Source organism: Helianthus annuus, chromosome 2, assembly GCF_002127325.2.
Source record: "Helianthus annuus cultivar XRQ/B chromosome 2, HanXRQr2.0-SUNRISE, whole genome shotgun sequence".
NCBI lineage: Eukaryota > Viridiplantae > Streptophyta > Magnoliopsida > Asterales > Asteraceae > Helianthus > Helianthus annuus.
This window is the reverse complement of record NC_035434.2, coordinates 120,864,602-120,877,365: the sequence shown is the minus strand read 5'-3', so window position 1 is coordinate 120,877,365 and position 12,764 is coordinate 120,864,602. Positions and strand designations below refer to the sequence as shown.

General features: G+C 32.2%; 1 protein-coding gene across 1 annotated transcript; it reads right to left on the bottom strand.

The window, feature by feature from the left end:
- Positions 1–730: 730 nt before the first annotated feature.
- Positions 731–12,460, bottom strand: LOC110895822 (valine N-monooxygenase 1). Its single transcript, XM_022143188.2, has 3 exons — positions 12,039–12,460; positions 8,022–8,466; positions 731–1,363 (listed from the first exon to the last, which is right to left on the bottom strand). Exons 1-3 carry the CDS (start codon positions 12,458–12,460, stop codon positions 731–733), a joined length of 1,500 nt encoding a protein of 499 aa, XP_021998880.1.
- Between the last annotated feature and the right edge of the window lie 304 nt (positions 12,461–12,764).

Sequence of the window (12,764 nt, the reverse complement as noted above, 5' to 3'; positions counted from 1 at the left end):
TGAGAAGTTTTGACATTGCGATTGAATTATGTCAAGATAAGTTGAAGAAATTTGGCAAAGGCGGAGAAAGTTTCAGATTTATACTTAAAAGGGTATGTTGGATCTGAGAGTGTGTGTTTATTGTAAATAGTTTAGAAATCAAACAAAATAGTAATAATAAACACATCAATTCAATACACAACTGGATTTGTGAATGATTGTCAAACGATTTCATATATTCATCATGGTTAAGTACAATCAAAAGGTATAATTTGCTCCCCCTCACCAGGTTCTTTCTCTCTCTCTCTTATAGCTCTTCTGCTTTTCAGATCTAAGAGTTCTACAAATTACATTGTGATACTGTTCCGTTTATAGAGGAAAGAATTACTAGTGACGTCACCATGAAAGTGAATCTAGATTTTGTTAGTTATCTCTCGTTGTACAACGAATTGCTCATGTTGTCCCTTGAAAAGATTAAATGAGTGGACGAACATCGTTTAAAGAAGAAACCATGTCATGTGGTCTCAACAAAATTCTTCTTGTTAGATTCAATATTAGCATGTGAATAGAATTTTATTGATATTTGTTTGAAACCCCATACCTTTGTTAAATATATATTTAATAACTTTAATATAAATTCTTTAATTTTTAAATGATATTGCACTACAGAAGTTTCCACAAATGACGACACTATCTTTAATTTAGGACATCACATTCATGCTATGTATAATTAAGCGTAACTTCATTTTTTTCAACTTGTGTTATAAAGATGGAGAGGGAGACGAGGTTTTGCTATTACGGACAATGGCCTAGCCTTTGCTAAATCATGCAAGTTCTCCTTGAGATCAACGTCGTGTTGTTCGTTAGATGGCAGCTCCCATGCGAACCCTTGTACGAGCCTAGCTAGAAGCATTGTGGTAATGGTCGATCCCAACAACATTCCAGGGCACCCACGCCGACCAGTGCTAAACAGAAAGGTGTGAAGGCTGTTGTCAGTTAACACCACTTCCTTATCATTGTTCATGTGATTGTCGGGATTGAATGTCAGCGCGTCATCCCAAACCCTAGGGTTTCTCCCTAGCCCAAGGCGGCTCACTATCACATGACTACCCTTGGGTATGAAATATCCCGCAACATTAGAGTCAGCGGTTGTCACATGGGGCAAGTTAAAAGGTGCAACAGGGTGCAACCGGAAAGCCTCTTTTACACATGCTTTAATATAATTGAGGTTTGCTAGATCAGATTCCTGAACCAATCTCTCCTTTCCAACCACATTATCGAGCTCATGGATGGCTTTGTGTAATATTTTTGGCTCGTTTATCATTTCCGCCATTGCCCACTCGATATTATTTGATACATTGTCAAAAGTTGCTACAATTAAATCCTGTAGTACACAACAATAAAACAATTAAACAAAACTATGTAAAAAAATGATATCTTAGAAGAACAAAACACAAACTTTTTGTTAGGCCCTAACTATCTGCACACCCAGTTTGCCTATCTGCACACTTAGGGTTTACCTACGCAGCGTATTGGTCAATACGCAGCGTATAGGGTTAACCCTATACGCTGCGTATTGACCAATACTCAGCGTATATAAACCATGGATCTCAGTGCCTAATTACCAATCATTGCACAGAAAACAAGGTTTATATACGCTGCGTATAGCTCTCTACGCAGCGTATATAAACCATTAGACTTTTTTGGGTCATTTTGGTAGGTTTGAGGGATCATTTTTTCACAAAGTTTATATACGCTGCGTATTGACCAATACTCAGCGTATATAAAGGTCTGAAAATGTCATTTATACCCTTGTATTGAGGCTATACGAAGCCAAATACAAGGGTAGTAGTGTCATTTTTGTCTTATATGTTGCGTAGTGATCTATAAGGAGCGTATATAAAGCTCCATTTTTGTATTTTTTTTTTTTTGTGTATTCCTTTGTTTATTTATAAAAAAAGGAAAATAACACCCGATACGATAATATACGATACGATATAACACCCGTATAGGCCTATAGGTGTGATTTAGGTCCCGTATTGACCTCGTATAAGCCTATAAGTGTGATATCATATCGTATAGGTGTGGTTTAGGTCACATATTAACCTCGTATAAGCCTATAAGTGTGATATCGTATCGTATATGTGTGGTTTAGGTCTCGTCTAATCCTATATGCATATACAAGACCTATAGGAAACCTATACGAGACTTATACTACACTATACGATACGATACGATACTATACTATACTATACAATAACACCCGTATAGGCCTCTATACGAGACTTATATACTATACACTATACGATACGATATGATGCAATACGATACGATATGATACGATGCAATACGATAAGGTAATTTAATTTAAACGATAACAATATAATATATTTGTATTATTTACGAATAATATTCTTTTTTTATAAATAATTTTCTTTTTTTATAAATAAACAAATGAATACGATAATTTAATTTAAACGATAACAAAACAATATATTTGTATTATTTACCAATAATATTGTTTTTTTATAAATAATTTTCTTTTTTAATTTTTATAATTCATAATATTTATATTATTTTTTATTTTTATAATTTATATTTGTATTATTTACCAATAATATTGTTTTTTTATAAATAATTTTCTTTTTTTTTATAAATAAACAAAGGAATACACAATAAAAAAAATACAAAAATGGAGCTTTATATACGCTCCTTAGAGGTCCCTACGCAGCGTATGAGACCAAAATGACACAACTACCCTTGTATTTAGCTTCGTATAGCCTGAACATAAGGGTATAAAAGACATTTTCAGACCTTTATATACGCTGCGTATAGGTCAATACGCAGCGTATTTAAAGGGTGGTAAAATTATTTTTAACCCCAAACCTGTGGTAAAATTATCTTTTTAACCCTTATAGTTTATATATGCTGCGTATTGACCAATACTCAGCGTATGTAAAGGTCTGAAAATGTCATTTATGCCCTTGTATTAAGGCTATACGAAGCCAAATACAAGGGTAGTTGTGTTATTTTTGTCTTATATGCTGCGTAGTGATCTCTAAGGAGCGTATATAAAGCTCTATTTTTTTGTGTATTCCTTTGTTTATTTATAAAAAAAACGGAAAATAACACCCGATACGATACTATACGATACGATATAACACCCGTATAGGCATATAGGTGTGATTTAGTTCCCGTATTGACCTCGTATAAGCATATAAGTGCGATATCGTATCGTATAGGTGTGGTTTAGGTCACGTATTGACCTCGTATAAGACTATAAGTGTGATATCGTATCGTATAGCATAGTATATGTCCCGTATTGACCTCGTATAAGCCTATAAGTGTGATATCGTATCGTATAGCATAGTATATGTCCCGTATTGACCTCGTATAAGCCTATAAGTGTGATATTGTATCGTATAACGTAGTATATGTCATGTATTGACTTCGTATAAGCCTATAAGTGTGATATCGTATCGTATAGCGTCGTATAGGTCACGTATTGACCTCGTATAAGCCTATAAGTGTGATATCGTATCGTATAGGTGTAGTATAGGTCACGTATTTACCTCGTATAACCCTATAAGTGTGATATCGTATCATATAACGTAGTATAGGTCACGTATTGACCTCGTATAAGCCTATAAGTGTGATATCGTATCGTATAGCGTCGTATAGGTCACGTATTGACCTCGTATAAGCCTATAAGTGTGATATCGTATCGTATAGGTGTGGTTTAGGTCACGTATTAACCTCGTATAAGCCTATAAGTATGATATCGTAGTATCGTATAGGTGTGGTTTAAGTCCCGTCTAATCCTATATGCATATACAAGACCTATAGGAAACCTATACGAGTCTTATACTACACTATACGATACGATACGATACTAAACAATAACACCCGTATAGGCCTCTATACGAGACTTATATACTATACACTATACGATACGATATGATGCAATACGATACGATACGATGCAATACGATAAGATAATTTAATTTAAACGATAACAATATAATATATTTGTATTATTTACGAATAATATTCTTTTTTTATAAATAATTTTCTTTTTTAATAAATAAACAAAGGAATACGATAATTTAATTTAAACGATAACAAAACAATATATTAGTATTATTTACCAATAATATTGTTTTTTTATAAATAATTTTCTTTTTTAATTTTTATAATTCATAATATTTATATTATTTTTTATTTTTATAATTTATATTTGTATTATTTACCAATAATATTGTTTTTTTATAAATAATTTTCTTTTTTTTATAAATAAACAAAGGAATACACAATAAAAAAAATACAAATATGGAGCTTTATATACGCTTCTTAGAGGTCCCTACGCAGCGTATGAGACCAAAATGACACAACTACCCTTGTATTTGGCTTCGTATAGCCTGAACACAAGGGTATAAAAGACATTTTCAGACCTTTATATACGCTGCGTATAGGTCAATACGCGGCGTATTTAATGGGTGGTAAAACTATTTTTAACCCCAAACCTGTGGTAAAATTAACTTTTTAACCCTTATAGTTTATATATGCTGCGTATTGACCAATACTCAGCGTATGTAAAGGTCTGAAAATGTCATTTATGCCCTTGTATTAAGGCTATACGAAGCCAAATACAAGGGTAGTTGTGTCATTTTTGTCTTATATGCTGCGTAGTGATCTCTAAGGAGCGTATATAAAGCTCTATTTTTGTTTTTTTTTTGTGTATTCCTTTGTTTATTTATAAAAAAAAGGAAAATAACACCCGATATGATACTATACGATACGATATAACACCCGTATAGGCATATAGGTGTGATTTAGTTCCCGTATTGACCTCGTATAAGCCTATAAGTGTGATATCGTATCCTATAGGTGTGGTTTAGGTCACGTATTGACCTCGTGTAAGACTATAAGTGTGATATCGTATCGTATAGCATAGTATATGTCCCGTATGGACCTCGTATAAGCCTATAAGTGTGATATCGTATCGTATAGCATAGTATATGTCCCGTATTGACCTCGTATAAGCCTATAAGAGTGATATTGTATCGTATAACGTAGTATATGTCATGTATTGACTTCGTATAAGCCTATAAGTGTGATATCGTATCGTATAGCGTCGTATAGGTCACGTATTGACCTCGTATAAGCCTATAAGTGTGATATCGTATCGTATAGGTGTAGTATAGGTCACGTATTTACCTCGTATAACCCTATAAGTGTGATATCGTATCATATAACGTAGTATAGGTCACGTATTGACCTCGTATAAGCCTATAAGTGTGATATCGTATCGTATAGGTGTGGTTTAGGTCACATATTAACCTCGTATAAGCCTATAAGTGTGATATCGTAGTATCGTATAGGTGTGGTTTAAGTCCCGTCTAATCCTACATGCATATACAAGACCTATAGGAAACCTATACGAGACTTATACTACACTATACGATACGATACGATACTAAACAATAACACCCGTATAGGCCTCTATACGAGACTTATATACTATACACTATACGATACGATATGATGCAATACGATACGATACGATACGATGCAATACGATAAGATAATTTAATTTAAACGATAACAATATAATATATTTGTATTATTTTCGAATAATATTCTTTTTTTATAAATAATTTTCTTTTTTTAATAAATAAACAAAGGAATACGATAATTTAATTTAAACGATAACAAAACAATATATTAGTATTATTTACCAATAATATTGTTTTTTTATAAATAATTTTCTTTTTTAATTTTTATAATTCATAATATTTATATTATTTTTTATTTTTATAATTTATATTTGTATTATTTACCAATAATATTGTTTTTTTATAAATAATTTTCTTTCTTTTTATAAATAAACAAAGGAATACAAAATAAAAAAAATACAAAAATGGAGCTTTATATACGCTCCTTAGAGGTCCCTACGCAGCGTATGAGACCAAAATGACACAACTACCCTTGTATTTGGCTTCGTATAGCCTGAACACAAGGGTATAAAAGACATTTTCAGACCTTTATATACGCTGCGTATAGGTCAATACGCAGCGTATTTAAAGGGTGGTAAAATTATTTTTAACCCCAAACCTGTGGTAAAATTAACTTTTTAACCCTTATAGTTTATATATGCTGCGTATTGACCAATACTCAGCGTATGTAAAGGTCTGAAAATGTCATTTATGCCCTTGTATTAAGGCTATACGAAGCCAAATACAAGGGTAGTTGTGTCATTTTTGTCTTATATGCTGCGTAGTGATCTCTAAGGAGCGTATATAAAGCTCTATTTTTGTTTTTTTTTTGTGTATTCCTTTGTTTATTTATAAAAAAAGGAAAATAACACCCGATACGATACTATACGATACGATATAACACCCGTATAGGCATATAGGTGTGATTTAGTTCCCGTATTGACCTCGTATAAGCCTATAAGTGTGATATCGTATCGTATAGGTGTGGTTTAGGTCACGTATTGACCTCGTATAAGACTATAAGTGTGATATCGTATCGTATAGCATAGTATATGTCCCGTATTGACCTCGTATAAGCCTATAAGTGTGATATCGTATCGTATAGCATAGTATATGTCCCGTATTGACCTCGTATAAGCCTATAAGTGTGATATTGTATCGTATAACGTAGTATATGCCATGTATTGACTTCGTATAAGCCTATAAGTGTGATATCGTATCGTATAGCGTCGTATAGGTCACGTATTGACCTCGTATAAGCCTATAAGTGTGATATCGTATCGTAGAGGTGTGGTTTAGGTCACGTATTAACCTCGTATAAGCCTATAAGTGTGATATCGTATCATATAACGTAGTATAGGTCACGTATTGACCTCGTATAAGCCTATAAGTGTGATATCGTATCGTATAGCGTCGTATAGGTCATGTATTGACCTCGTATAAGCTTATAAGTGTGATATCGTATCGTATAGGTGTGGTTTAGGTCACGTATTAACCTCGTATAAGCCTATAAGTGTGATATCGTAGTATCGTATAGGTGTGGTTTAAGTCCCGTCTAATCCTATATGCATATACAAGACCTATAGGAAACCTATACGAGACTTATACTACACTATACGATACGATACGATACGATACTAAACAATAACACCCGTATAGGCCTCTATACGAGACTTATATACTATACACTATACGATACGATATGATGCAATACGATACGATACGATACGATGCAATACGATAAGATAATTTAATTTAAACGATAACAATATAATATATTTGTATTATTTACGAATAATATTCTTTTTTTATAAATAATTTTCTTTTTAATAAATAAACAAAGGAATACGATAATTTAATTTAAACGATAACAAAACAATATATTAGTATTATTTACCAATAATATTGTTTTTTTATAAATAATTTTCTTTTTTAATTTTTATAATTCATAATATTTATATTATTTTTTATTTTTATAATTTATATTTGTATTATTTACCAATAATATTGGTTTTTATAAATAATTTTCTTTTTTTTATAAATAAACAAAGGAATACATAATAAAAAAAATACAAAAATGGAGCTTTATATACGCTCCTTAGAGGTCCCTACGCAGCGTATGAGACCAAAATGACACAACTACCCTTGTATTTGGCTTCGTATAGCCTCAAAACAAGGGTATAAAAGACATTTTCAGATCTTTATATACGCTCCTTAGAGGTTAATACGCAGCGTATTTAAACTTTGTGAAAAAATATCCCTCAAACCTACCAAAATGACCCAAAAAATCTAATGGTTTATATACGCTGCGTATTGACCAATACGCAGCGTATATAACCCTTGTTTTCTGTGCAATGATTGGTTGTTAGGCACTGAAATCCATGGTTTATATACGCTGAGTATTGGTCAATACGCAGCGTAGAGGGTTAACCCTATACGCTGCGTATTGACCAATACGCTGCGTAGATAAACCCTAAATTTGCTAGGGTTTGGTGTGCCAATAGGCACTTTAGTGTGCCAATAGGCACACCCTTTTGTTAATCTTACAAGGATCTGGGATTTTATTTCATAAATATTTAGCCGAGGGTTTTTAAGGTTGATGAAGACATCTAGCAAATCATCTTGCTTGGTTTTAACACCATCTTTCCATTGTTGAATCCTCTCATCAATTAAATAATCTTGATATTTTCTTGCAGTAGAAATCGCCTTCCTTATGATCTTCTCATGCCCATCAAGATCAGTTATCCATCGCAACCATGGGAAGTAATCCGTGACACAAAAGGCGTAAACATAAGCAAGAATTATTGAGAGTGAATCAGCATGCTCAACCTCTTCAGCACCAGGTCCACCATCTGGGCTCCCTTTACCAAAATACCTACTACCAAACATGAGCTTCCTTGCCATGTTGCTCGAGTATTGTTGAGCTATAATCCTCACATTCACCAAGCCCATGGTGGCCCCCAGATGGATCTCACACTGATTTTTAACGTATCTAACAGATGTTAAAATTTAGATGCTAGAAATATATATATTCATTAACGTATCTAAAAGGATATGGCTGTGCATAGTTGAAGTGAAAGCGAGTGACTGTCAAATTGGTTTTCTTTTACGTGAAAATCATTAGCCAGTAAAATTGTTATTATAACTTTATATAATAGTTATCATTATCTAATAAATTGTTGTTTAAATTCAAATGTATTAGATAGGAATCTATATCCTACCAGACTATCTTTGTTACAGCCCCTCTCTCTCTCTCTCTCTCTCTCTCTCTATATATATATATATATATATATATATATATATATATATATATATATATATATATATATATATATATACACATATATATATATAGGGTAAGGTCCATGCGAGAACCACCCTTATTGCGAGAACCGCAAGAACCAATGTGAACACAAAATAAAATCTAAAAAAATCAAAAAAAACACTTAGATTTTTTTTTTCTTAAAAAAATCGCTATATTTCGATACCATAAAAAAAACTTTTTTTTTCGAGTAACAGTTATTCATGCACATGTGCATATGTATCATTACTTCGACAAATTCGGTAATACGTTATCAGGAATAGACAATTGCACTTTAATTTACAATACCATTCATAATACACTACTTTTTACATTACCAATATTCAAAATGCACATGTGCATCATTAGGTATAACCATGATATAACGTGTTTTGATACAAAAAGTTTGTGATTTTGAATTGAGAAGTAGACCCATATACATGCTTTTTGGTTATTTATATCTAGTAATTGATGGTTTGGTTATAGTTGTCAATTTATGATGTAATATGTTGATTGGATGGTATAAATGGTGTTTACATACATGTAATAAAGTGAAAATATTGGTAATGGTATTGTATTATGGATGGTAGGGGGTAATGGTATTGTATTATGGATGGTAGGAGGTAATGGTAGTGTATTATGGATGGTATGATAGATGAAAGGGAAAGTGCATTCAAAGTAGTGTACCAAAACACCTTATTTCATGTTGATACATATAGATGCACATGTGCATTTCTAATATTGGTAATGTAAAAAGTATTTTGTATTACACATGGTAGTGTAAATGAAAGTGCAATTGTCAAATAGTTGTAATAAATTACGGAATTTGTCAAAGAAGTGAAAAAATGCACATGTGCATGATTGTGTATTATGGATGTAATGATAGATGAAAGAGAAAGTAGTGTACCAACACACCTTATTTCATGTTGATACATATAGATACACATGTGCATTTCTAATATTGTTAACGTACAAAGTAGTGTATTACACGTGGTAGTGTAAAAGAAATTGCAATTGTCTAATATTTGTAATAAATTACGGAATTTGTCAAAGAAATGATACAACTGCATATGTGCATGGATAACTTTGACTCGATTTTTTTTTTTTTTTTTGAAATTTTTTTTATTGTAAACAAAATATATCGATTTTTACAAAAAAAAATGGTAAAAAAAATCTTTTTGGGTGTTTTTTATATTTTTTAGGTATTACTGTTTGCGTTCACACTGGTTCTTACGGTTCTCGCAATAAAGGGTGGTTCCGAACGGATCCTTCTCCTATATATATATATATATATATATATATATATATATATATATATATATATATATATATATATATATATATATATATATATGGGGATGGTTCAAATGAAAAAACACTTTTATTGTGAAAACTCGAAAACTATATAGGGGATGGTTCAAATGAAAAAACACTTTTATTGTGAAAACTCGAAAACTAATTAAAAAAGCCTAAAAACACACAAAAAAAAATTTCAATTTTTTTATAAAAATCGCTGGTTTTTATATATAAAAAAAATTTCAAAAAAAAAATTGTGTAGTGCACATGTGTAATAATACACATGTGTAGTATTACACATGTGCACTACACAAAAAAAAAATTGAATTTTTTTTATATAAAAAAACCGCGAATTTTGGTTTGCAAAAAAAAAAAAAAAATTGTATGTTTTTTGGCTTTTTTTAATTAGTTTTCGAGTTTTCACAATAAAAAGTGGTTTTCATTTGAACCTTCCCCTATATATATATATATATATATAGAGTGGGGATCCTACGAAAAGCGTGTTTTTCCTAAAAAATGTAAAAAGTCATAAAACACAATAATTTCAGACATAAAACACATCTAAAACTCACAAATAATATAATGAATATTACTAAAACACCATATTCAAACTCTAATAGTTCATAAAAACTTCAAACACACCATCGTAGAACTATGAATATAAAACACACAATGCTAAACAATATAAAACACAATAATATTTGTCATTCCACAATCAGAGCCTTAACATCTAAAACACAACACAAAACCCACATACATGATGTTTTAGTAATCTTCATCATATTATTTGTGGGGTTTGGTGTGTTTTATGGTTGACATTATGGTGTTTTATGACTTTTTACACTTTTTAGGAAATTTTGACTTTCTGGCCAACTCCTATCCTATATATATATATATATATATATATATATTGAAAAAGTGTAACCTACAATAGGGCTTATCATACGATACGTAAGCGATCATCTGAGCCGTCCGATCTGATGCGAATTAAATCTTCCACATGCCATATAATTAACGTACGATAATATCACATGCGGAATTGAGGTTGTAACATGCGGAATTTGACGTACAAACTCGGAAGTCTCCCAAACCCGGAAGATTCACCATGCGGACTTCACAACCTCGGAAAATATAACATGCAGACTACACAAAACTTTGAAAATATAACATGCGGACTTCCAAACCTAGAAAATATAGCATGCGGCTTCACAAACCCGGACAGACTATAACATGCGGCTTCACAAACTCAAAAAAATATAACATGCGGAATACTCATCGCGTACGCTCATACGTTAAGGTTAATTGTACACTACACTTTCTCTCTCTATATAGAGAGAGGGGGGGGGGTGATTATATATCATTCAACTAATGAAAATCCTCCATACAAGTATATCATGATATATATCATTGCTTTTTAGTATTATTGCTCACGAAGACCAAATCATATTTTGTTTTAATAATTTTTCTTTTAATTAATCATGTACGGACCCTAAACTTTATTACTTTGACCAATGTTTGTAGTATGCTCCATTGCTACAGTTCATTTCAAACTACAAGTTCCTCGTAACGTCCACTGAAGGGTGCATGTTAAACAAGTTTACTAGTAATAGTATTTAAAGTCTTTGGAGTTAACTGTAGCTCCCCTTTTAGGTCAAGGTTGGAGCCTTGGGAGAAACACAACCTCTCATGTTTTATGGTTATCATTATTTTCATTAACAAAATGTCAAAATTAGTTTGATAGTTTTACAAATAAAGGCAGAGTACATATTATTAATCAAACTAATGATTACTATAAAACATGAATACAGCTATGTCATGTTAATCATTATCATTAGTTTGATTAATAATATGTACTCTGCCTTTATTTGTAAAACGATCAAACTCTGGTCATCTGTTCTGATGACATTTTGCATTCTATGGACATACGAACACATGAACAACCATATGCAAATGTGCACATAAAATACCTCACTATATTGTCGTATTCTTCGCTTCGCTTGTTCAAAAGCCACTTATGCCTAGCCCCCGAAAGAATTTCATTGAACAAGAGTTTTTTCATCTTCTTCCAATGATCACCCATTGGAGCTAGAGCGGTGTTCAAGTAGCCATCACTCGTGAGATAGGCCGACATGGTGTCAGGCCTAGATGAGAAGATCCCATTTGTGTCCTTCAAAAACTCAAGAGCGATCTCTGGATCACTCACGGCTATGACATGGACTTTCCCGACACGAATGCATAGGATGTTGGTGTTCATTTCGTCCATCATCCTATGAATCCAACGAAATGTGGGCTTGTTTCGAAGCATGCTGATTATGCTGCCAATGTATGGCAAGGGTGTTGGGCCAGGGGGAAGAGGTGGTTGGTTGGAACTCAAGAACTTGTTAAGCATGATGTAGACCAAGTAAAAGATTGACACGAGAAGCAGAAAGAGTGTAATCATGGTGAGATTTGGAAGCAGAATTTTTTATAACAAACTTAAATAAACTTGTGTTTGTTTTCAGGTGTTTTTGTGGTATTTATAAGGATGTCCAGTGGGTTCGATATCGAGTTTTTATTTTCTTTTTTATGGAATAATTGAACTTGCATGAGGTAAGCGAATTCTAAAGATAATTGTTTTTTCTTTTAATTTGTCATTTAACTCTAACCTAATTTATTTAAATTTGGCCCTAACTATCTGCACACTCAGTTTGCCT